This window comes from Rhincodon typus, chromosome 37 (genome assembly GCF_021869965.1).
Source record: "Rhincodon typus isolate 14 chromosome 37, sRhiTyp1.1, whole genome shotgun sequence".
NCBI lineage: Eukaryota > Metazoa > Chordata > Chondrichthyes > Orectolobiformes > Rhincodontidae > Rhincodon > Rhincodon typus.
The window spans coordinates 3,263,716-3,290,614 of record NC_063368.1 but is presented as its reverse complement, the minus strand read 5'-3'; the positions used below and the strand labels follow the sequence as shown (position 1 = coordinate 3,290,614).

The following is a 26,899-nucleotide window of genomic DNA, read 5'->3' as shown; positions in this document are numbered from 1 at the left end:
CTTGGCCTGCTGTGTTCATCCAGCTCTACACCTTGTTATCTCAGATTCTCCAGCATCTGCAGTTCCTATTATCTCTGAAACACCTTTAGTGAGATGATGCTTTCTCTAAGAGCTGAGAGAACTGATCTTTTACCAGATGGCAGTTTGCTCTCTGCCGATTTTGCAACTATCCCTGTCTTTTATACCCTTGGTGACTTATCAATTTCTTACAATAGGATTGGTACTATGTTGTCAAAACTATCAGATTTAAAATTAACTGGTTTTTAGTATCTAAGTGTCTGGTTTAAATTAATTGGCTAAATCGAAACCTGTTGTCTTGATGACAAAACAAAACCAGAATTGGCCTGCTAATAACCATCCAGCCTTTTGATACAATTGTTCCAATTCAGGTGCTCTGTGCACCTACAAAGCCACAAGCAGCCCACAGACATTTTTTAAATCTCCAAGCCTAGAAAAAGCACATCATCTTTTAAAGGAACCACACACTGCTTTCCCCCTATAATTTTATAAATATCAATATTTTACAAACGGCAAATTCTAGCGCCCTGCCTTCCAATCCACAAGGACTTGCAACAACCTTTAATCCACATCCTTTGATATAAATATATTATAAAAATCTTACCAATTCCAGCCTTCAAAATTGCAGTTGACCTCCTACATATACATGCTTTTGTAAGACAGTGTTCCAGATTTCCAATACCCTTTTCTTCCTGCTTTCACTCCTGAATGGCCTGATCGCTCACCACCATTCTGCTACCTGCTCCTTATGCTGTTTGTTGTTCAAATGTAATTTGAACATGTTGGGTGATTTATTTTGCCCTGTGGTTATTTCACTTCAAAAAAATTCACTGACAATCAGAAATATTTGACAATTTATTTAATGCCCACTTATATGTTAAAGATTTGAAGAGGCCTTCTGTGCGCACTTAGGCTGATTTTTATTGTGCCTGTCCTAACAACGAGGAAGGAGGAAACCATAGTCCTGGTGTTAATTCAGAAACCTGTAAGGGCACTGACCTCTTTTTATATTGCCATTTTATTCAGTACCAGCAGCCCTTCAGGGAAATGTGATTTAGTTTTTGACAAAAGCCTGTGGATAACCTGTGCACAAAAATGCACACGACTTAAGTCTTTCTTTTTGACTTCCCACAGAGGGAGCACCTGAAGATTGCACAACAATATTTCCAGTTAGTTGGAGGCTCTGCCAGTGAATGTGGTATGTACTTGAGCCTTGTGAATGTGTGACAGCTTAAAACTAGATACTCCATTTAATTGTAATGTATACTGAATGCCTTGACAGAGCATGAGGTCCTCTTATATTGAAGTGCAACCTCCAGAAGAAGAGTCACTGGACTCAAAATATTAACTCAAGTTTTCTGTTCACAGATACTACCAGACCTGCTGAGTTTCTCCAGCAGTTTCTGTTTTTTTGTTTGCAGCCTCCATTATTGTTTAGAATGAAGGGTATATCCCCTTAACTCACCCATTGCAGAGTGGAAGTTGGAGGATAAACAAAAACCTCAATCTGCAGTTTTAGAAAATGGAACATGCTCTCCTGCTAAGCAGCAGGACTGAATTTGAATGTGGTAAGACTGCAGCATCCTTATAAGAGGAAAGGGGATGGTGCTATTTAACATTTCTTCAAGAGTGTAAGAAGAGGAGCAGAGGTAATCCACGTGGCCCGTTGAGCCCATTTAATATGGTCATGGCTGGCATTAGGGTTCAACTTTACATTTCTGTCCACTTCCCATATCTCTTAATTTCTTGAGAGATCAGATATTTGTCTACCACTGCCTTAAATATATTCAGTGATGTACCCATAACCATCTGGACTAAAGAATTAGAAAGCATTACAACATTTTTTTTTAAAATAATTTCTCTTCATCCCAAACCTAAATGATCACATTATCCTTGGTCTGTGCCTCCATGTTTTAAATTCTCAGACCAGTAGAAACAAGCTGTCAGTGTCTAACCCTTCAGAATCTTAATATGCTTCAATGAAATCGCCTGAATGCAAGGCATATTGGCCCAATTTACTGAACCTTTCATGTTATGGACCAGACCAAACCCCCTTCAAGCAAACCAAAAGAAAATAGGCTAGACCCTAACTTTTATCGTATTTAAAGGCAAATATAAGTTGCTGCGTTCCAGATGTAATTCATTGGTTACACTACTCGGCTTTAAGCAAAACACACTATTCTTACCCTATAGTTAAAATACAAACAAAAAAAAATTAGTTTAACTTTAACTCTATTGGTAAACTTAACAGGATAATAGATTACTTAACTATCAAACAGCAAGTGTTCCAATATAGTTACATACCATAAACACAGAAGTAAAGTCAGTAAATTAGGTTTTCTGCTGCCAGAATTGCATGTGAGACAGGGAACCCAAGAAAGCTTTCACCTGTGACAGAAATGTAGCAGCTTCCACAGCCAGCTTCAAAGCCCCAGCAACCACTGAAAGCTGCAATAAACCCTGGTTCTGTGGGAGCCTGACTCTACCCATTCATGCTGCTTCTATTGTTCCGACTTTTAAAAAAATCCCAAAGCTTCACAAGCTGTTCACTGTATTGGGTTGGAACAGACCCCTCATTACCTCTGTTTGAACCTCCCTTCATTAAAAAAACACTCTCCAATGGACACACTCTCATCACAGAGACCAACTCAGTGAACAGAATGTTTGTTTCTTATTGTCCTGCTATGAATGGCGTTGGCAGTGTTGTGCTGGTACACCCAGTTTTCCAGAGCATGATGTCAGTGCACTGATGAATGAAGACCTCAAGTAATGAGCAGTTTTGTATCTGTGTTGCCACAGTTACCCATGTCAGTTTACTAGTTACCTTTAGTCACCAAAGCATGCTGAGGCCAGTATGCTCAGGTATACTCAAACAGAGGTTTCCTTGTTATGTGGAGGAAATTTTAAAGCAGTGGAATAGCTTTTACAAAACCTAGCTGGACCATTGTTCTGTCTTCAATGTGGTATTCTTTGTAAAACTTCCATCTTATTTTCAGATACCATCCCTGGGCGTCAGTGTATGGCCTCCTGTTTTTTTCTACTGAAGCAGTTTGAGGATGTTTTGATCTATCTAAACTCTGTCAAGGTCAGTAGTGTTTTTTTGTTGCTGTTATTTCCATTCTTCCAGATTCTCTCACCTTCTCCATATGACCATGTATTGAGATGATTGTCAAGTGATAGAGGAGGGCAATACTGATATTGTGGTTATGTTGCTGGACTGATATCCCAGCAGCCTGGGTTAATAATCCATGGAAGAGAAATGTAAATTCTATCATGATGGATTGAGAATTTGAATTTATTTTAACCATCTGCTGTAGGAAAGATGTTGTGAAACTTGAAATGGTTCAAAAACTATTTACAAGGATATTGCCAGGGTTGGAGGGTTTGAGCTATAGGGAGAGACTGAATAGGCTGGGGCTATTTTCTCTAGAGAGTTGGAGGCTGAGGGGTGACCTGACAGAGGTTTATAAAATCATGAAGGACATGGATAGAGTAAATGTGTAAGGCCTTTCCCCCAGGGAATGGGAGTCCAAAACTAGAGGGCATAGGTTTAAGTTAAGAGGGGAAAGATTTAAAATGGACCTGAGGGGCAGCTTTTTCATACAGAGGGTGGTCAGTGTGGAATGAGCTGCCAGAGGAAGTGGTGGAGTCTGGTACAGTTACAACATTTAAAAGGCATCTGGATGGATATGTGAATAGGTAAGTTTTAGAGGGATATGGGCCAAATGCTGGCAAATGGGACTAAATTAATTTAGGATATCTGGTTGGCATGGACATGTTGGACCGAACGATCTGTTTCTGTCCTGTACAACTCTGACTCTAGTAAAAGTGACCATTAGCTGTTGGATTGTGGTTAAAAACAGATGATTCATTGTTGCCTTACCCTGTCTGGCCTATGTGTATCTGCAGTCCCACACTAGCATGGCTAGCTCTGAACAGCTCTCTGAAATGAAAAGGAAATGAAAGACTCGTGTTTATATTGTGGCTTTAGTAATCACAGGACATTTCAAATCATTTACAGCCAATGAGGTACTTTCGAAGTATATACAATGTTGTAATGTAGGAAAAACCTAGCTAGTTTATGCCCAGCATGCTCTTACAAACCAGAATCTTATGATTTGATAAACGGCTTTTGGTGAACTTGGTTGAGGAGCAAATATTAGCTGAGACACCAAGGGTAAATCCCCTCTTCTTTTTCAAAATTGTTTTTACTGCATCTTTGAACACCCCCCCCACCAACCCTCATCCCCGCCGCCTTCCTCGGTGCTACACTGGAGTGTCAGTCTTGAATGGGACTTGAATCCACAACCTCTTAACTGAGGAGAGAGTGCTACCCATGGATTTCTTGGCTCATGCCTCTTGCCTGGTTTGAAAGGAAGGTTTGTCACTACCTTCTGAAAGGCAACTTGATTAATGACACCCAGATCCCAAGAGTGACTTTTTTTTTACCCCAAGATTGATACCTCTGTTTTATGGTTGGGTGAAATTTTTGTAAGATAAGGAGAGTCGGAAAATGTGTGTGGTTACTTGCACGCTGACCGAGGTTGCACCATAGCGGAGTATGACAAATAGAAATTGAAGGCAATAAACTTAGATGGAATATAATATTAGAAAATGTGAGGTTATGCACTTTGGCAAGAAGAATACAAGAGCTGAATATTAATTTAAATGGAGACTGCAGAAAGCTGCAACACAGAGGGATTTGGGGGTCCTTGTGCATAAATTTAGGAAAAGCTAGAATCCATATTCAGTCAGTAATAGGGAAGGCAAATGTAATGTTGGCCTTTACTTCAAAGGGAACTGCAGGATAAAAATAGGGAGGTCTTGTGAAAACTATCGATGGCACTAGTCAAATCACATTTACAGTACTGTGGATGGTTTTCCTTCTCTAAGGAAGCACATACTGAAATTGGATTCAGTCCAAAGACCGATCACTAGGTTGATTCTAGGCATGGAGGGATTTTCTTATGAGGAGAGGTTGAGTTGTTTGGGTTTGTACTCATTAGAATTTAGAAGAATGGGAGGTGACCTTATTGAAACATAGAAGATTCTTAGGCGACTTGCCAGGGTATATGCAGACAGATTGCTCTCGTGAGAGAGTCTAGAACCAGAGAGTCTTATGTCAGAGTAAGCTCGTTTAGACAAGTAGCCCAGATCAGGAGGAATTTCTTCTCTGGAGAATGCTTTACTTCAGAGAGCTCTCATGACTGGTTGTTAAGAATATTCAAAGCTGAAATAGACTGATTTTTAATCAGTAAGGGAATCTTGGCAAAAAAGCTGGAAAGTGGAGTTGAGGATTATCAGATCAGCCATGATCTCATGATTTGAGAGTAGACTCAATGGGCCCAATGGCCTACTTTTGCTCCTGTGACTTATGATCATATAATATCCAGTTTCTGGAGTTGGTGCCAGTTGCTTACTGACTCATTTTTTTCAACAACCAGTGAAGTCAGAGGCTATTCTGGATTAAATCTGATAAATGTGTAAGCTACAGTCTCCATTTTTAAAGTGCTTTTAGCCTAGTAAAGCTTCTTAAGACACTCCACAGGAGTTAGATTAATGTTTAAAACTGAGGAGGTATAGGAGATAGCAAAACAAATGGCTAAAATCTTCACAAGCAAAGTAGAGTCTAAAGAGTGTCTTAAGTGAGGATACAGAAATAGAACAGAACTGGGGAGAAAATGGCACCTAGGCAGCTGAAGGGACACCTGCCAATAGTGGGCCATTGAAAATTGGTAATATGCAAGATACAAAATTGAAGATGCACAGAGATCTCAGCTATCTCGAATAAAGGGCTAGTGAATGTCAGGCAGCCACCATGATATTAGAACTGAAGTATTTATAGAAATGAGTAAAAAGAACAGGGATCAAAGATATTCAGGTTGGTTGGCTCGCTGAGCTGGTTTGTTGTTCTGCAGACGTTTCATTACCCTGCTGCGTAACATCCTCAGTGCAGCCTCCGATGAAGCGTCGGTGTGTTTTCCCGTCTGGTTTTTAAACTCTGGAATCCGTTGAGCTGGATTGCCTCACTTCCGGTTTTCCTTCGTAGTGGAGTGTATATGGGGTCGAGTTCTATGTGTTTATTGATGGCTTTCTTCGTGGAGTACCAGGCTTCTAGGAATTCCCGTGCCTGTCTCTGCTTAGCTTGTCCCAGGATTTTGGTGTTGTCCCAGTCGAATTGGTGGTTCTCCTTATCCATGTGGATTGAGATGAGTGAGTATTGGTCATGTCTTTTTGTAGCCTGTCGGTGTTCATGTACCCGTGTGGTTAGTTTCCTTCCTGTTTGTCCGACGTAGTGTTTCTCACAGTCTCTGCAGGGGATCTTATAGATGACATTGGTCCTGTCCATGGCGGGGAGTGGGTCTTTAGTTCGGGTGAGCAGTTGTCGTCGGGTTGATGTGGGCTTGTGTGCCACTCTGATGCCCAGCAGTCGTAGGAGTGTTGTGTTTAGTTCCGATGTGTTCCTGATGTAGGGTAGTGTGATGAGTGTGTCGAGGCGTGTAGTATCTTCCTGATGTTGTTCGTGTAGGCATCTTCTGACCCAGTTTTTTGGATATCCATTATCCTTGAAAACCTGGAAGAGGTATTCTTCTGAGATAACAAGGTGTAGAGCTGGATGAACACAGCAGGCCAAGCGGCATCAGAGGAGCAGGAAGGCTGACGTTTCGGGCCTGGACCCTTCTTCAGAAAGGGTATTCTTCTTCCTCTTGGCGTAGTTCCGTGTTGCTACAGTGTGTTGTTGCCTGTTTAAATAGTGTTCATACGCAGCTTCGTTTGTGTGTGTGGAGATGGTTACTTTTGAAGTTCAGTACCTGGTCTGTGTGTGTGTGGCTTTTCTGTGTACTTTCGTTTGGCGTTCCAAACTCGACCAACCTAATTTGGTTTTAGTGAATCTTTTTAGATCAGAGAAGATTTAGAGGAAATTTAGAGGCATCCAAAATAATATGTTTCAATAGTTTAAATGAGGAGAAACTGTTTCCAGTGACAGACTATTAGGAGATGGTTCTTCTTAAACAAAAGGCAGAAATTTAAATGCAATGACAAAAGAACCAGAAGTGACATGCAAACTCTGTTTTTTATGTTCTGGAATGAATTTTTTTTTTAAAAAATCGTTCACTGGATGAAAGCATTGCTGGACGCTGCATTGCCTATTCCAGAGGACAGTTTAGAGTCAACCACATTGCTGTGAGTCTGGAGTTATATGTAGGCCAGATCAGGTAAGGATGACAGTTTCCTTCCCTGAAGGACATCAGTGAGCCAGATAGATTTTTTTCAACAATTGGCAGAGGGTTCATAGTCATCATTAAGACTCCTAATTCCAAATTTTTATTGAATTTAAATTCCAGCATCTGCCATGGCAGGATTTGAACCAAGAGCTCCAGAACATTACCTGGGTCTTAACAGTCCAGCAATAATACTTTGGAGGCTATTGTCTCCTCCAGTTGTGATCTGGAATGCTAATTACTTTGAATCGGATAAACACTTGAAGAGCAAAAAAGTTCATGGCTAAAAGAAAGGAGCAGGGAGTGAAGTTGACCCAGTTGGAGTTGATCTGGACCACGGTGTACAGTACTGGTCAATGTACTTACAGGAGGATGTTACTGCCTTGGATGCAGTTCAGAGAAGATTTTCTAGACTAATACCTAGAATGAATGGATTGTCTTATGAAGAAAAGCTAGACAAGCTAGGCCTGTATCCTCTAGAATTTAGAAGAGTCAGCGGTTACTTAATTGAAACATGTAAGATCTTGAGGGGACTTGACTGGGTGGATATGGAAAGGATATTTACTGTTGTGGGAGAACGTGGAACTAGGTGTCATGTCTTGAGAGTAAGATGGCACACATCTAAGACAGAAGTGAGGGAAAGTCATTTCTCTGACGGTTGAATCTTTGGAATTCCCTTCCTCAAAGAGCAGTGAATGCAGAATTTTTTTTAGGCAGAGGTAGGTAGATTCTTGATTACTGAAGGAATGAAAGATTGTCAGCTGTATGCAGGAACGTAGAGTTGAGGTTAAAATCGGATCAGCCATGATCTTATTGAATAACAGGAGCAGGCTTGAATATCTGAGTGACCTACGTTTGTTTGTTGTTTGCATGTTTGTAGCTCTTTCTAAGTTGTGATAGGCACAATGGGCCGAACGACAATTTGCTGAGCTGTATCACTGAGTAGATAAATTAGATATAATGGTGAGGCAGTAATTCTAGTCCATTTAAGAGATTAAACTGTGGTCGCGACCATTACAGTTAAGTAGGAATAATTAAGTGGAATTGCAGATTAATAGAAGTCTTTTGAAATGTACAAGAAATCCAATAGAAAAGAGGATTATAAAGATTAGCAAAGAGATAGAAAAGGAATGAAATACCAACAGAAACATTGAATGTAAAGCAAAGGAGAAGGGAAGTTGGTATTTGAGGCAAATGTTGAGAGTCATTTGCAGTCAAAGAAATTACTGGTTTGCTGAAGGATGCCATTGGGAGGCTGTAATGCACAAACGAAGAAATAGGGTTATTAGATAACTTTACAACTACCTTAGAAACAAGGACATCCGCAGTCAGAATTTCATGAACAGTAGAAATGGTGTAGATTGGTGGGGTGAGGGTCTGTTCATGGATTCAGGTAAGGAAAGCACGTTTGCTCAAGCTGCAACAATATGTGACTGTTGGTAATAGAGTATAATACTTCATGAGGTAAGTGGAGTTAATATTGTACACTTATATTTACAGAAACTCCTGACAAGGTTCAAACTTGACAATTATTAGGTGACATACAGAGAAACCTACAGCATAACAACAGGGAAAATCACCTTGAAAAAAGGCAACCAATGGTAGCTCCGAATGACATCTTTTCAGAGTGCAAGAGAACTATGAACTAGGTATTATGAAAATGCCTTGGGTGTCACAGGCAAATTTCCTAAGCTTGAAAGAGAAAATCAAATCAGGATACAAGCTAAATAAGAAAACCGTGCAATGGAAAAATATAGATATTTAAAGAAATAATATGTTTCATATGTTTAATATGAAATATTAATATGTAAAATAATATGTAATTTAATACGTAAAATAATTTGTATGGCAGTGATGGACCAAAAGAGAGTGTGTACGAAATGGAATTTTGGTCCAGTGTGCTGTCAGGAAAGGTAGTTATACAGTACCAATTAATGAAATTAAAAATCCACTAAAGGGGAATGAGAGACTGAGCTGGTAACAAAGAGATACCGTATGAGTCTAAAGGGGTTGAAGTATTGTAATGTGAGGCACACAAAGTTGGTGGATATAATTTTAGGTAAACTTGTAATATAAATTTGCTTCATACCCTAGTTTCATGGAAATCCTCTAGAGTAAATTCCATGATTCTGGAGGTATTTTCCAGCAATTAGTTCAACGCTTTTGTGTCTCTATCAAAACACAAGGTTTTGAGGGATTTGGATACAGTGAGTCACAGTCCTTTTGGCTCTGCCTCTTAGATTTTTGCTAACAACAACAGCTTGTACTTGTGCAGTGTCGTTAATGTAGTAACATTTTTTAAGCCACATCATTTCAAATAAAATTTGGCACTGAACCACTTAAGGAACTATTCAGGCAAATAACCAAATATGAGAACAGAGAGTTTTTAAAGGAGAAAGGAAAGGTACAGAGATGGAAAGGTTTGAGAGGGGATTTCCAGAACTTGGGTCTTAAGCAGCTGAAGGCACAACCAACTGTGATAGTGATTAAAATTGGGGATTCTGAAAGACCAGAGTGGAGTAACACTAAATTTTGGAGAGTTATAGAGCTGGAGAAGATTGTAGAGATAGGAAGCGGTGAGACCATGGAAGAATTTGAAACAAAAATGGGAATTTTTAAACTTGAAATATTTCTTATCCAAAGGTCAGTGAGCACAGAGCTAATGCATCAGTAGGACTTGATTCAATTTAGACTATGGGCTGTAGAATTTTAGATGATTTCAAGTTTACAAAATGTCGTAAGTGGAAGACCAGCCAGGACTGCTTTAGAATCGTCAAGTATTGAGGTAACGAAAGACATGAATGAGAGTTTCAGCAGAAGATAAGTAGATGTAGCTTGGAGCCAAGCTGTACTACATAGGAGGAGCTAAGTAAACTTGTGATAGTATAGATATGTGGTTGGAAACTCGATTCAATATAACACACAACTACTTTTCCAGGTTGTAATTGTCTTGGGCACAATCGGTTGCTAGGGAGAGGAATAGAATTTGTTCAGAGACAATGACATTAGTCTTTTCAATATTTAGTTAGAGGAAATTCAAGCTAATCTGGGGGGCTTGGTGACTCCGTGGTTAGCACTGCTGCCTCACAGCGCCAGGGACCCAGGTTCAATTCCACCCGAGGACGATTGTCTATGTGGATGTTGCACATTCTCTCATGTCTGCATGGGTTTCCTCCCACAGTCCAGAGATATGCAGGATAGGTGGATTGGCCAAGCTAAATTGCCCATAGTATTAAAGATGTGTAGATTAGGTGTGTTACAGGGAAAAGAGGTAGAGGGATGGGTCTGGGTGGGATACTCTTTGGAGGATCAATGTAGACTTGTTGGGCCGAAGGGCCTGTTTCCACACTGTAGGAATTCTATGATCTAAAACTGCATGTCAGGCAGAAGTATGCCAAATTAGGGAAATGGCGGTATTAGAGAGAGGCGGTAGCGAGGTAAAACAGCACGTTGGCAGCATACATTTAGAAACTAATGCTGTTTTTAGATTATGTTGCCAAAAGATATCATGTAAATATGACATAAAGGGGGTCTCTACACCCAGCCCTTGGGCATGTTTCCACCAATTTGTTATGGTCCCAGATGGAATACATCAAACCTTTAAGCTCCTGGTGAGGAGGGATAAATTAACTTCCTTTGTTTATTCACTTGTTGGGTGGTTGCACAATATTAATTTAAAGGTTTATGAACACCTTTCTCTGAATGAACTTGCATTTTAAAATGAGCCAATTTTGCCAAGCTTTCTTCAGTTTATTAAATACTAAACATGAGAAGAATTTGTAATGGAACACAAGTATCCACAGACCAGAAATGAGGTGAGTCCAAAAGTCTTCATTAAAAAAATACAAATTAATCTATGTATTGAATTTGATGAGTTGATAGTTGAACATTGAGGCTGTTGCAGTGGATGTTTTAAAGAGTAGCATTGACATTGGTAGATTAGTGGTCAGTTTCAAAACTCGTCATTTTGCAGGTTGGTTGACATTCTGTTGATCTGATTCTTTTCAACTGTCACTTGAGTTCCAGCATTCGGGGTGAGAGAGCATGCTTTTCCTCTATTGTTTCCCTTAGTTTAGCTTACTAGCTAGCTGGTATTTGGCATTGGGATTAATTAAGTTCTTTTGGGCTTGAGGGCTGTTAATTTGGTCCAATCAGGGAACTCCTATTCTGTGAGGTCCACCTGGCTGACCTTGTTACAATCATTCCATATTAGCAAATATGGGATTGGGAAGTATAGTTGGGTGGTCAGCAGTGGGAACACTGTCAAGGAGATAGGAAGTGAGCCTCATCAACTTTACTTTGAGAGACATTGGTGACATTGTGGTAATGTGACTGGACTGGTATTCTAGGGCACAGGCTAATGTTCCGATAACAAGGTTCCAATCCCACCGTTGTAGATAGTGAAATTTGAATTCAAAGAAAATCTGGAATTTCAAAAACTTATCTAATAACTGCCAGCTAGCCATTGTTGATTGTCCTAAAAGCCCATCTGGTTTAATAGTATCCTTTAGAAAGGAAATGTGCTGTCCTTACCTGGCCTTGCCTACATGAGATTCCAGATCCATAACAATGTGGTTAACCCTTATCTGTCCCCTGAAATGACTTTGCAAACTATTCAGATCAAGAACGATAAGGGATGGGCACCATATGCTGCCCTTGCCATGACACCCACATCCCATTGCCAGAATTAAAAAAGAAACTATGATGAAGAAATTCCAATCAATATCATATATGGGTTTTGGCAAAGTTTGTTCAGTTAGGCCAGTTTATTTCTGAGCACATGAGATCTTAAAGACCAGATCTTAAAACTACCCATAACTTTGAGAAATTGAAGCTAAAAGCCTTCTGTGCCAGTTGGGTTAGGGAAATACCAGCCATGTGTACGAAAGGATCTTGTTCTGAGATTGGGACGTAGGTACATTGTTGTGGCACAGTGGAGTAAGTTTTGCTTTGAATCACAATGTTGATTGAGAGTGCTTGAGGCTGAAGCTGAAAGCCAAAAGTAAGAAAGTGTTCCTTTCCACAGTTTTGCAACTCCCAAAATGAGCACAAAATTCATTCAAAGATCTCTCTTTAACATGAAACATGCTGACTATAAGTAGTTGAATTTTATATTTATGCTCTTTCATAAAAAGAAAAAAATGTATCATGCGTTTCTGTCACCGTACTCTGTCATGGGATGTGGGTGCCATTGGCAAAGTCGACATTTATTATCCACCTCACACTGTCCTTGAGAAATGATGATATTGCCATTCTGAACTCCTCTGTTATTTAGCAAATATGGGACCTTTCACAATCATAGGATATCCCAAAATATTTTGCAACTAATGAAGTACTTTTGAATGCAGCTACTGCTGTAATGTAGGAATAATAATTTTATTTATTTTATAATTATTGATGGTTCTGTGTAACCTGTTAAGAATGGTATGAGATTATCTTCGCTGTCTATTCCTTTCTTTCTGAAGTAATGGGTCACAGCTCGAAGCATCATTCAGCAGAGTGGTAAGTTTCATCATGTTTTTGCAGCAATTTACTATGCCACTGAGCACAATTATTGCTGCCGTTTGAATAATTAGTGTCTAACAAGGTTTATTGGTTGCTCGATCAAAAATTAATACCAATCTTTCTTGGAGATATTTTCCTTTCATATTGGAAGTGATTCTGAATATGCCTTGCTTTGTATCCTCCAGTTTTCAAATTCTGAATAAAGGGACTGCAGTCTTTGCAAGCTGTATTATAAATTGGGATCGTTCCTACCCAATAATGGACTCACAACAGTAAAAAGATGTTCTGATTACATTGAAATGGTGCCACTTGTTGCCAATAACATAAGTTTCAATTTGGAATGAGGCATTATTTCCACTCTATCAGTCCATAAGTTAAACCTCCAAATTTACTGAGTCTGAAAGATCAAAGTGTGGACCAAGCCCTGGACTTTTCCCACAACATAAGACTACCGTCTCTGAAAATGAGGAACAGCTGTCAACAGATACAATCTTGGACAAAAGTCGCTATGGATGCCTGCATCGAATAGAACTGAACAACAGGCGATCAAGGTCTAGCACAATGAAGGAAGATATTCCTCCTCCCCACAAGCAAAAGGAAAATCACCATTAACCATGCAGATCTTGTGGAACTGAGTTGACAGAGACCTGGGAGTACACCAGTCATGAAATAGGTGTGATGGGAAAAAGATCTTAAGATAAAAGAAAATAGCATGTTCAGAAAATACATGTTTTGCAAAATGAGAGGGAGATTTAATCTCTTCACTTAATTTTCAATAGCATTTGTTCTGTGAACAGAAAACTGGGTTCACTTTCTCTTAGTTGTGGTGTTATATCAAGTGCCTGCATGATATGACCCACTCTCTTCCTTTTGTTTCAAACAGAGTTACTTCTATAATGATGACCTCTTCAACTTCAACTATGCACAGGCAAAAGCAGCTGTTGGCAACTTCAAGGAGGCTGAGGAGGTAAGTCATACAGGAATTTGAGCTGCAACCTTGCTTTGTAATTTAGGTTGCAACTTTAGAGTTGCTTGGATCTCTTTGGGAAGATGAATGTAATACAAATATTTTAAACCCACACTAAACTGCATTTAGCAATAATCACGCTATTAACAAGGAAAAATAAAAGGGCTTCCCTGTGATTCATTTGGTTCAGGGCATATATAACTGATCAGTACAAACTAAATTTAGCTTTAATGATTCTTTGATATCAATGGGACACCTTCCTTCCATCACCATTGATTGGTAACCCCCACCAACGACAAAAAAACTTTGAAGCAACTGGATAAGCAAGAGGAATATGACTTTGGACTAGCCTATGAGCTCCAACATAAATTGTAGGAACCTGAGAAGCTACAGTGCAGTTATCACTGCTTCCTGAGATTTAAAGGCGAGTCTGAAAAGAGTGATTCTTATTGCTTTCTCTACAAGCAGGGCAATTACTGTATTTGGGGAGGTTGCTTAAAAACTAGTCCTGTTCCGCAGATCCTAGTGTAGTTCATAAGAGTTATGTTTTTTTTCATAAAAACTTAAAGAAAAATTCTCCTGAATATATTCCTTTTCAAAAAATCGGCAGAAAATTACAATTCAGATGGAGGGAAAGCTTTCCATTGGTTGGTGTAATACCAAATGCAAAAAAAAAATTACCGTTGGGAGTCTTCATCTCAGTTTCAGGATTTCGGTGCCAGGGATTCTTAGGCTGTCGGATCATCTTAAAAGCCCATTTGCTAATTTAATCCTGCCTTTACAAAATGCTAACCATAGTGTCTTTCGATTGAGACATGACATGACATCGAACCCCACAGAGTGGAAACAGGCCTTTCAGCCCTACATGTCCACACCGATCCTCCGAAGAGCATCCCATCCAAATCCATTCCCCTAAACCTTCATTTCCCATAGCTAATGCACCTAACCTACACATCCCTGAACACTGTGGGCAATTTAGCATGGCCAGTAGACCTAACCTGCACATCTTTGGACTGTGGGAGGAAACACGAGCACCCAGAGGAAACCCACACAGACACTGGGAGAACGTGCAAACTCCACACACAGTTGACATTGAATTCTTGGTGTATTGGTTAATTGAGTCCTGCATCTCTGCTTCAGCCACTCTTGCTGGCAAACACATTCCAGCTGTTGATCAAGATTTTTTAAAAGATTGCTTCCCAGCATTGATATATATCACCAGAGCTTTGAACTTCAGTACAGACATAAGAAAGGATAATCATCAAAATGACTGTCCCTAAAATACCCTACCCTGTTTTACTTTCCCCTGATTTGTATGCAAGGGGAGCTGATCAGAGTGCTTGGGACTTCAACTCCACTGTCATATACTCAAAGCAGTAAACTCAGTCCTATTTGTTCTCCTTCCTCGTTGATTTTCCCTGTTTAAACTCTGTCTAGGCTTGGAGATTTTGAATTAGGCTGCCTGAATGGTAAAATCCTAACTCAAGAACACTAAATTCTGTCACAGTTATCAACTTGAGGTGGTAGTGAAAACAGGGATTTAAACTAGGTTCCCCCCTTTGAGGCAGAAGTTTGGATTCCCTTGTCTTGTGTTCATTCTGTGTACCGTGAAGAGAATGGCTGATTCTCACTAATTTTCTGCTTCTCTTGAAGGCATTGATTACTAATCTTAAACGAACCCTGGCATCAATTTGCATTGACATAGTGTCTTTAAAGTGGTAAAATATTCTCAGGCAGGGGTATAAATCACTGCAACTAGCACTGAGCCAGATAAGGACATGTTAGGGCAGGTGAACAAAATTTTTGCAAAACAGCCACCATCATCAATTAACAAAATTGGCGACTAGTATTTATATAGCACCTTTAATATTATAAAATACCCTGAGGTATTTCACAGGAACATTATAAAGTGAAACTGAGCCACATAGGCAAAATTGGAACAGATGACAAAATGCTTGCGGGTATAAGTCTTAAGCGTGTCTTAAAGGAGGAAGGAGGAGTAAAAAGGTTTGGAGGGTGAAAGCCTATTATTTTGAGCCTAGGCAGCTGGAGACATGGCTTCCAGTGCTGGACAATTAATATTCAAATGGCCAGCATCAGAAGAGCACACATATCTTGTTGGGTTGTCGGCTGAGCACATTACAGAGATGGGGAGGGACATGGCCAAGGAAAACCAGAATGAAAATTTTTAAGAACTGCTTAACAGGGAAGCAATGTAGGCAAATGAGCTCAGGATTTCTAAATTGGTATGTCTATCCCTTGCCTGTCTTACCAATGTATCTCTAAATTATATCCAATGCTGTATGCTTTGTTATAAATTGAATGTTTCTATAAATTTCCATTTAAAGTACATTTGAATACTGAACAGTGCAGTGCAAACAACTGATTGAACTGTCATGCAGCGCGCAAGGCTCCTGATATCAATGTGATAACAGCTGTATCTGAATAGCTGGAACCGGTATGGCTTGACTTTGCTGATATTGTGTTGGATCAGATCTTCTGATGGTGTATAACCAGCTGAATTTCAGAAGTGCATCTGGTTTATTTGTTAATTGTTAGGAAAATTTGAGTGACTACTCTGCCCTGTCTGAGACCAGATCAGTCTAGTAGTGCAGAACACAAACAGATACGTGGTCCTTTTAAGTATCTACTACTGGAAAATCTCCTGCAGCTTACCTTAACATGCACATTTGGAGAGAAATATTTTGTTGAAGACTTCTGATGTGGCTATAGATTGTTTTTGTCTGTCAACAAGACGCTGGAAGGTTGTGATGGATAGAAGATTGAAAAGGTACAATAGTATTTGAAGAATTGAGTCAAGGTGGCAATTGTGTGGAAGCCTGATTGGAAAAGCTGTTCAGCACCCTTCACTCTGAGTCTGTCCCAGTATTCAATTAGATCATAGCTGATCTATAACTTTACTTCATTTACCCACCTTGGTTCCTTACTCCTTCAATATTGTTGACGGTGTCTTCACTGGCTATACCAATTGTGTTCTTAGTGCATGAGCAATGATATAGGTCTGGATTTTTTTTAACATGTGCTGTAGAATTTCTGGAAATGCCTCTTGCATGCAATTATAAAATATTTAGCTGCATGAATAAACAAACTGCACAGTTCATATCAGCTTTATTGTAAATTCCTTTAGCTATGTGAAACATTTGGGAGTTTCTGTTTACTGATTTGGTATCTCATCAATTGGGTATTAAGACTTCTGTTCACCTAGAATTTAATATTTACAAGCTGGAACTTGCTTCCACAGCATCGTAGTGAATTGTCTGTTCAGTACATTCAGTCTTACTTGATCAAATGTTGTCTTATTAGTTGGAAGATTAATTGTCGTCACAGCCCAACTGCATTCTTCAATACAAATTTAAAAATGGCAACACACGCAGCAATCGAGACTTGAATATTGATCCCCTATCTTTGAAGGCTGTTTTAACAGCATTCCTGTAAGCACATTTCTAGACGTGACACTTGGAAAATGAAGTTTATCTTTTAGCAGATCTTTCCTTAGCCCCCACCATCATACTTTGGTTTGATCACAATCTTAGTGTCAGTCTAATCTGTCTTATTCTTGTTCCTGCTAACTTTAATTAGATCTTGCTGCAGACTTCTCCTCCTCTTCTCTCTGATGAAATCATGACTTGTTGTTCGGGTTTCCTTTCTTACCTCTTTTTTTTCCTTCAAGGCCTGAAAACTCTACAGTTGCCCTCTGCTGTGGCTCTCGCAATATACCAGTTTTTAAACCCGAAGTTCAATCTTTTCTATCACTGTTACCAATTAACTTTGTTTTCTGCCTGCCTTTTGAACCTTATTGATGTTTGCATTGTGGACTTTGAGCCTCGGTCTGTGATCCTTAAATTTTAAATTGCTATTGGCAGTGATCACTTATCGAACAGCACCAAAAGGAGTCCTGATTTCAAATAAACTCCTTACCAATGCTTAATAAATTAATGTAATAGAATACTGCAGACTTCAATCAATACATCTTCCTTACAGAGACTTGTAGATTCACATTCAATTCTTTGTTTAATTAGAGTGCACACATTCAAATTGAACAATCACTTTTTCATGGTGTTTTGTTCTTGCTGAACTGAGGAAACTATAGGTTGCTTTTGACCTTGGGTATCTAGCTGGAGAAGTTAGGGTTTTGTTTCCCTTTTTATTTTCTCACTTTGAGTCAGTTTATGTAATTGTTTGCTTTAACATTTTACTTAGCTGGTATTCTTCATTGTGAGAATTAGATTTTTTGACCGTGGAGCAAATCACAATTGGACTCTGATGTTCACACATGTGCTTTCCAGAAAGAATCATTAGATAACAATTGGATGTTCTAACAGTTATTGTTCCCGCTGCTCCTTAGATGGGCACATTGAGTCCAAGTGTACCCCTACTGCATTATATGACTCAACACCGGTCACCCCCTGAACCTGGAACCTTGCTGTTGTGCATGGCTTGATATGCAGAATTCACTAATGTGGCATTTCTGCTGTCTAAACTTTGTACTTCTTTAAAATTACTAAACAGGTTTTTCAACTGATTCAGAGTGAGAAGCTGAAGAATGACTACATTTACCTCAGCTGGCTGGCCCGTTGCTGTAAGTTAAACAGAGCTCCATGACCACAAAAACAAAATCTTGTACATGTTGGAATCCTGAAATGAAAACAGAAAAATGCTGGAAATACCTAGCAGTTCTGGCAGCATCTGTGGAGATAAACAGAATTAACATATCAGATTGATTAGTGATGAAGGGTCACTGATCTGAAATGTTAACTGTTTCTCTCCACAGATACTTCCTGACCTACTGAGTATTTACTATTTTTTTTGTCTTTTTTTTTGAAGCTCCACAACTGAAAAGTGCAGTCATTTTGAAAAATCACATTGCCTTCATTTGTCTCCAGTGTCGGTTACTTTTGCTTTCATTTGTCAATAGTGAGCTTTTATTTGGTCAGTTCTTGACTAAGCCAAAACTAAAACTTGCTCAATATTAACAGGCGTCCTGGCATACAAAACAATATAGCCTTGGTACATGTCTATGCAGGTTGATCTGTCGTTGAGCATCCTTTTAACGTTGTTTATATCCTTTAATCTTGTTAAGAATGTAGATGTCTGCAGGGATCCAGTTGATATCCCAGAAGATGCTTTATTGCTGTGCTATTTTATGCTAGTCTTATGAAGCAGTGTTAGTATTCCAGCATGGTGCACACAGGGGGTCCTTGATTTCTGAAAGTCAGACTTGCGGCTTACAAATGTGACTCCGTACAGGGATATAATTTTAAATATCTGATGTATGAACATTTCCCATACTCACAAATAGCTGCTTTATATTATCCTGCATTGTGTTCTGACTTGCATACAAATTAACTTGCAACTGGACTTTGGAATGGAATCTGTTTGCAACCCACAGGCTGACTGTAGTCAAGTGGTACAATGTGCCTCCAGCTCATAGCACACACTCAGTGGGGACTTCTAGGGAATGATTCCATCACGAGCAGGAGGCTGAATGTTGTGTTTTTTTTTAAATTTCCTCTCTTCCCGAGTCAAGAGAAGCCTATGGTGAATTGGAGGTCTCAAAATACCCTTACCTACCTTCATTTTGACCTCTCTACTCTCTGTGATTCAGCAGGCTCAGTACAAGCAAGAAGCTTGAGACATTTTTCCATTGTAGGGGAAAGTTGCTCATCAAATGCCCCAACCCGCTCATTGGTGCCTTCAGTGATAGGGTAATAGCAATTACTCCCAGCATGTTCCATACTCACAAGCAGGTTGAAAATTGCCTTCTAACTGGCGCTTTTCTGCATCCTCTCAATCACCCCTTCAGTTTTGTGAGCATGGTGCAGGGGTCAGAGAGGAGCTCCTTGCTTTCCTCTTGAACTCTTTCTTATAAATTGTCAAAACATGAATGATTCAAAGGGATGGGAGAAGAAGACTGAATAAATAGCAGTCTCACAGGGCTAGGAATGGCACGATGGACTGATTATCACCTCTGCAGTACAGAAAGTGCTGTGATCTTAGATTAGGGCCATATTGTGAAACGTTGGCCAGAGTTTGAAGAAGGTGTCAAATAACAATGGCTGACTAAATAGGTCTAAGAAAATTGATCTCTTGTTCCTCTTTGCATTTATGCTTTAAATCTGAATACAGCCAAGATCAGTGGGACGAAATTCTTTGTCACATGAGGATTGTCTTGCTTATGCAGTAAATTTTATGTTCCATTCCTTGCTTTCCCATTTTTCTTGTTTGTTTAAAGTCCTGGTGCTGGGTGCATTTCAAAAGTTGCTGCTACTGTTTTTCCACCTTCACAGATATCATGAACAAGAAGCCCCGTCTGGCATGGGAACTTTATCTGAAGATGGAGACATCGGGAGAATCCTTCAGCCTGTTGCAGCTCTTGGCCAATGACTGCTACAAGGTAAGAGTGACAGGCTTAAGGAACAATTTATGCTTAATGGATTCCTGTAACTGCAATAAGCAGCTCAAATTTACTTTTGCCAGGCTTCCAGAGTCTCGATATTTGCTTGGGTTTGCCCTACTCTTATAGATATGTTATCAATCTACAGACACACATGCACACTTGATCTTGACGTCTCTTTGCACTGCACCTATCCAACTAAATAAAGTTCACATTCAATCTGCACTAATGCTGTTCACATCAGTTTGAAGCAATGTCCCCTTCCCTGTAAGACCTGGTACTTCTAGAATGTCCAAAAGATAGCCACGCATGCCATTATTGCCTGTAACTAACCAGCCCTTGATGTGACCTGTGACACTTCTGCACTGCCAGAGAGCCAACAACAGTAGAAGGAAACTTGTGAATGTGTACCCAGCTCTGTCCTGTATTGACCTGGGTGAGAGACTAGAAGGATCAGCAATTTTCTCCCATTCAGAAACGATCTGCAGAATCGGATGCAGTTTGGATGATGTACCTATACTGGACAACACAAGCACAATCTCCCATGCTCCTCTGAAGCTCCCTCATTGCCAGTCATTAAGCTACTCACCTTCTTGTAACTGTAGTCCTGCCTCACCAGCTACAATCAGGCATCTGTTGAGGTGCCCTGCAAATTCTAGAAACTACCTCCACCATGGGCAGCAGGATTGAAAGAATTGGGACCCTGCCACTCTTGAGGGTATTGGACCTTCTGTGGAAATGTGAAAGAGTGATGTTAGTCACCCCCTATGCCTGTTCAGCTTGTATGCTACCTGCTTGTAGCTGCTGCTTTGCAAGGATCATCAGTACCAAGCTTATACCCCTTGACAAAACTGCTATTCCTATTCAATGGAAGACTGCAGCCTCAGCCCATTTCTAACTATGTGGTGAGCTCTCCCACGCCAGCAGCAATATTCTCTCTCATCTTTCTAGTTGCTGTCTTTGGGGAATTGAGGGGTGGTACTTGCCCATGTTGAATGGAGAAAGTCATTGATGTACTTGTAGCAGCGTTACCACTTTCTCTAATGATTGCAAATTTGTTGACCTTCTCTGTCCCCACTGTTCGTCTTTCCTTGGTTAGGCAGAGAGGTCTTCTGCTGCCCTTGGGGAAGAGGACCTCCTGTCTTACCTATGTAGCCTGGAGTAGCACATGGATGCTCATCACTGAATCATGAGGCCACCCAAGATCTTTTTACCGCTGTGCCAATAAGAACATCTTTCTGCCGAAGTTCTACATCCTGCTGGACTGAAGAGTCACAGACTTCTTGTTGGGTTGAAGGATGCAGCATATGTGACATGAGGCTGTATATTGGTGCCTTTAAATATGGAACCAACATATCTGACTCTATCAACTGACACCAAAAGACCATAAAATATAGGAACAGAATTAGGCCTTTCAGCCCTTGGAATCTGCTTCACCATTCAATCATAGCTAATACGTTTCTCAACCCCATTCTCCTGCCTAGGTAGTGGTCGTGGGTTTGGAAGGTGCTGTTGGTCGTGTCTTGGTGAATTTCTGCGGTGCATCTGCCTATTGGTTTACAATGCTGCCGCAGTGCTTCAGTAGTGGAGATGGTGAATAATTGAGGATGTATCGCTAATCAGATGGACTGCCCTGTCTTGAATGATGTCAAGCTTCTTGAATGTTGTTGATAAGTTTCTGGACAATGGAAACCCTAGAATGTTGATGGGAGAGGATCCAGAAAGGCAAGGCCATTGAATTTCAAAGGGTGATGGTCAGATCATCTCTTGTTGGAGATGCTCTTTGCCTGACACTTAAGTGATGCAAATGTTTCTTGCCACTTGATAGCCAGAGCCTCAATATTTTGCAAGTCTTTGCTGTATTTGGACCTGGACTGCTTTAGAATCTGAGGAGTCATAATTAGTGATGAACATTGCGCAGTCATCAGTGAACATCCCCACTTCTTACCTTACGGAGAGAACATCATTGCTGAAACAGCAGAAGATGGTTGGGCCTAGGACATTAATCTGAGGAACTTCTGCAGAGATGTCTTGGAACTGAGATGAGTGATCTTCAACTGCCACAACTGTATTCCTTTGTGCTAGATATGACTCCAAACAGTAGAGACGTTTCTGTTGACTCTGTGTTTGCTATGTACGCATGCACACACCACACCCACCCAAATCAGGACCAAGGTTGTAGCCAATCACACGTGGTACTTGATACAACTGCAGAAGGGGATTTCCATCACTTTGCTCATGACCAAGAGTGAGTTGATGGGGTGGTAACAGGCTGGATCTGTCCAGCTTTTAGTATATATGACATTTCCACATTGTTGGATAGATGCTAGTGTTGAAGCTATACTGGAAAACCCTTGGCTATGAATATGGCAAGTTCTGGAACACACTTCTCAAGCATTGAGATATCCAATGCCTTCAGCTGTTACTTGATATCCTGTGGAGTGAATTGAATTAGCTGGAGACTACTCCCTGTGATAATGGAAACCTCCTGAGGAAGCTGAGATGGATTGTTTCACTTGGGACTGCCAGCTGGCAATTGTGACAAATGCTTCAGCCTTATCTTTTGCACTGATGTGCTAGGCTCCCTCATTATTGAAGGTGGGAATATTTGTGGAGCCACCTCCTCCAATGAGTTGTTTAATTGTCTATTATGGTTCATAGCTTGATGTGGCAGGGCTGCAGTGCTGATCCATTGGTTGTGGAATGGCTTAGCCCTGTTTATCACCTGCTGCTTATGCCATTTGCTCCCTCTTGTTGCAAGACTCTCTTTACACAACCAACATTGCCATCAGTTAACGCTACTCCATTTTATTTATGAAAGGTTATTTAAATTTAGCTCATTCTTGGTGCACATTTCAATACAATGAGGACACTGTGGGTCCCAACACCCAGCACAACACAGCCTTGATACTGGGAACATGGCCAACAGCAATACTGACTGAATTTCCTGTTCCTGGTGTTGGCTTTCATTGACCAGGGAAGTAAACTGGAATAGTTGGAATTGCAGCCACATACAGGATATTAGACTGGGTGAACACTGGTTTGGTGTATAAAAACTGGCAGAAACGTGTGGGCCAAATAGCTTATTTCTGTACTGTGGGTCCCATGCAGATTCTCTTGCCTTTACCATTTTTATTTAAATTTCAGTCCTGACACATTTAGTGAAGGAGACAGGCTTCAAAAATAAATATATGCTGTTAAATCAAATGAAAACTGGTGAATTCCACAGACTTCAGCTTTAGTATCTTTTTCTTTTCAGATGGGACAGTTCTACTATGCTGCAAAAGCTTTTGATGTGCTTGAGCGGCTGGATCCAAATCCGGAGTACTGGGAAGGAAAACGTGGAGCATGTGTTGGGATTTTTCAAATGATTTTAGCGGGTCGAGAACCAAAGTGAGTATCTCCAGGATACTGGTTGTATCTCTGGCATACAAGATTCATTTCAAACACTTGAGTATTTGTGTGTTAGAAACTAACAAAGGTATATGAACTGTTACGCATTTTATAGGAGAAAACCTGCCAGTAAGTAGTGGTTGACAGGTTTGTAAAACTTAGGCTGATCACATGATGTCAGTTGTCCATTTTAAAAGTGGGTGGTTATGATGATTGTGAAATCCTCCAGTATGCTTTAAATTCTTGCTGCCTGTCAGGTTATTATACAGTCATACAGCACAGGAATTCATTTGGTGTATTGTGTCTGTACTAGCTCTTTGAAAGAGCTATCCAATTACTCTGACTCTTTAGGCATGTTCCTGCAAAATTCTTTATAAAGTATACATCCAATGTCTCTTTGAAAGTTATTATTGGGTGTGCTTCCACCTACTTTTCAAGTAATCCATTGGATTGAAATATTCCTTTATTTTTTCAGGCCCCTCCTTTTGTTGATCTCTTCACTGTTCCTCCCAAAATGCATCACACAGGACTTCTCTAGATTGTATTTGACCGGTCATATATTCGCCCATTTCGTAAGTTTTTGTCCTCCTGAAGTTTGCTATTATCCTGCTCATTGTCCCAATCTTTGCTGAGACTTCAGTGAAATACTGAGGGAGTGCTGTATTATTAGAGTTGCTATCTTTCAGATGAAAAGTTGAACCAAGATCTCATCTACTTGCTGTATGAATGTAAAATATCCTCATGCATTCTTTTGGCCTTCCTTTTTCCCTTTTCAGCTCCCCTCTGTACTTTTTGTATTCTGCTTGATTCTTGACACTAATGAATCTGATATTTATCATGAGCTTCCTTTTTGAATTTTTAATTTTCACCCTGATTTCTTTAGTCATCTATGAAATTATAGCTTTGATGTCATTCCTTTCCCACTATTAGGATGTAGCTAGTTTAGGCACCACCTCCGTTTTCATGCCTCCCATTGCTCAACTGTGTGGCTTTTTAAGTAATGGTCTTTTAAAGTCGTTGCCAATGATAATATCTGGTTTGGTGACTTCTCACAGTTTCGAGCAGTTTTTGATGCAACTGAGTTAATAACAGTAAGTGGTTTGTTGCTGTCATGCTACAACATGGCAGGCCTACCTCTGCCATAAACAGAACCAGGGTTACACATCTGGGAGGAGTCCAGTAGTGATCATTCTAATTATCGTCTTTAAAACTGAAGAAGAATCAAAATGAACTCAAAATGTTAACTCTGTTTCTCCTTCCTCATATAATGTCAGGCCTGCTGAGTTTCTCCAGCACTTTTGTCCTTTTATTACAGTAGATCCGATCTGTTCAGAAGTGAGCAGTTTGAAAAAAAAAGTCTCTCAAAATCAAGTTCCTAATGGACAAAGATGAAAAATATTACGTTGACTCTTGGTAACTCATCTCCATCATGCATTCACTCTATCACTTGCCAGACAGATTGTTCCACACACATATTCTCTTTTATTTGAATGTGCTCCATCTGGTAACTAATCTAGGTCTCCTTGGCACTACTTTATACTCTGACCTTCCTGTGAATTAGATGAGAGTTAAGGGTAGAACAGATGGTGGGTGAATCTCTTTCTTATAGCAGTTATTCCGCTGCAACTTGTTTGCCTGGGGCAGGGAATGTAGGCAATGTTGTCATGCCATCAGTACACCAGAGTTGTGGTTTAGTACATTTATTGTGTTCTTCAAACCACCAATGGCTGGGTAAGGAATTCTCTGTGTTTTTCTCTGTTTTTGTTTTTCTGTCTCTCAGGGCATTACATGACATTGGGAGCTGATAGCTGGGACAGAGATGTACAGAGTAAGAAGTGCTTAATTATGATGCCAGAGCTATCATGAGTTTGTATCAGGCATGATGGAGCCATCATTTTTGAATATGTTTGAAGTGGAATTTTCTGGCAACAAATATCACCCAACAGACCTCAGTGCTAGCCCATCTGTTTGGCTGAATGAGTTTCTCTGGGAGATGTAACTCGTTCCTGCATTAGCTTTTCTTGCTGATTCCTGCTCAGGAAAGCTTGGATCAGGCAGTAACTGGAGTGGGAGTTTAGTTTGCAGGCCCTTCCACTCTGACACTAAACCATTTCATAATTGACCATCTGTGTTCTGTTTGTGATAGCTAAACTACTGAATGTCTGGCTGGAGATCTAACTGTAAGTTCCTTCCCATGATTCTTTCCCAGCAGTAGTTTTTTTTTGCTATACTCCTTGAAGTTTGACACAGGCATCAGCTAAACACCAAACACCTCTCATTCTGTCCAAACGAAGAGATGGCAAACTAGGTCCAACTAAAGCTAACTTTCTTTTAACCTCCCAGCAGCAATTATAGAGCAAGAGTGGTGTGGCGGCAGATTGTCTGCATGAACATTCACCTCTGGTATGAGGACCTGTTGAGAAAGCTGCAGCAAGGAAGTAAAGTGCAAAGTAACACCAGATTTATTGTAGCGTACTGGACAGCTTAGTCAATTGAGTGACAGAGCCATTTAAACGTAGTAATATCAGGGTCAATCTCTTGGGTTGAGCAATTTCAGTTACATGGGAATACCGGAGAAGATCTTGTGATAAAGGAAGTCAAGGAGAGATTTAATAGTTGTTTGAAATTATGAGGAGTTTTGAGCAGGAAAGTCAGAATGAAAGGTAAGAGATCTAAAATAGTTGGTGAAAGGACCAGAGGGAAAATGAGATTTTATTTTTTAAAATACAGCAACTTGTTAAAATTTGGAATGTTCTGTCAGAAGGCTGAGGTAGCAGAATCTGTGGTAACTTCTTTTAAAAAAAAAGTGAAAAGGAAATTTTACAGAACTATGGGGATAAAGCTAATTAGATAGCTCTTTTAAAGGGCCATCAACAAACACGCTGGGTTGAAAGACTATAACACAGATGAAGTCAATGGTTTAACATTTTGTGTTGATGTAGTTGGTTTCACTCAAGGTAGCAATAGGCCACTGCAATTGATTTCAGGATTTCAGGCTGGTGTGAGGGAGGTGGGCAATCATCCAGACTGTCACTCTGGAACACTATCTGACTTCTTATGAATTAAATGTAGGTCTGGCTACCATGTCAGCAGAAACAAAAGTGGCAAGGCATCAGGCAAAGAGGGAGTAGAGAAACACTGCAGACTTTTTCAGAATAATATCAATGATATCACGAAGGCAGCTGTTTTCTGGGGCATTAGCCCCCTCTCCGATTTAATATATGAAGAAGTTTAAAGAATTTTGAAAGTAGATTCTTGAGAATGTTATCCAGGACGCAGTACCTTAGACTGAGCACCAAGCGCAAGACCATAACAGCCTTGCTGAGGTGTATGCATCGAAGTACCAGTGGCGAAACCTGTATTGTTTTGGTGATTGAG

General features: G+C 40.1%; 1 protein-coding gene across 3 annotated transcripts in view; it reads left to right on the top strand.

Annotated features, from left to right (window-relative positions):
• Positions 1-26,899, top strand: part of ttc26 (tetratricopeptide repeat domain 26) — a 77,009-nt gene that overhangs the window by 45,115 nt on the left and 4,995 nt on the right. The window contains exons 12-18 of one of the 3 annotated variants that reach the window (XM_048617630.1): positions 1,153-1,216; positions 3,015-3,103; positions 13,630-13,713; positions 18,244-18,313; positions 20,022-20,128; positions 23,388-23,521; positions 23,997-24,093. In XM_048617630.1, coding sequence (XP_048473587.1) covers positions 1,153-1,216; positions 3,015-3,103; positions 13,630-13,713; positions 18,244-18,313; positions 20,022-20,128; positions 23,388-23,521; positions 23,997-24,093 — 645 coding nt within the window. Of the gene's footprint in view, positions 1-1,152; positions 1,217-3,014; positions 3,104-13,629; positions 13,714-18,243; positions 18,314-20,021; positions 20,129-23,387; positions 23,522-23,996; positions 24,094-26,899 lie in introns of those variants that run through there. The other 2 variants (XM_048617631.1, XM_048617632.1) reach the window with 2 other exon arrangements.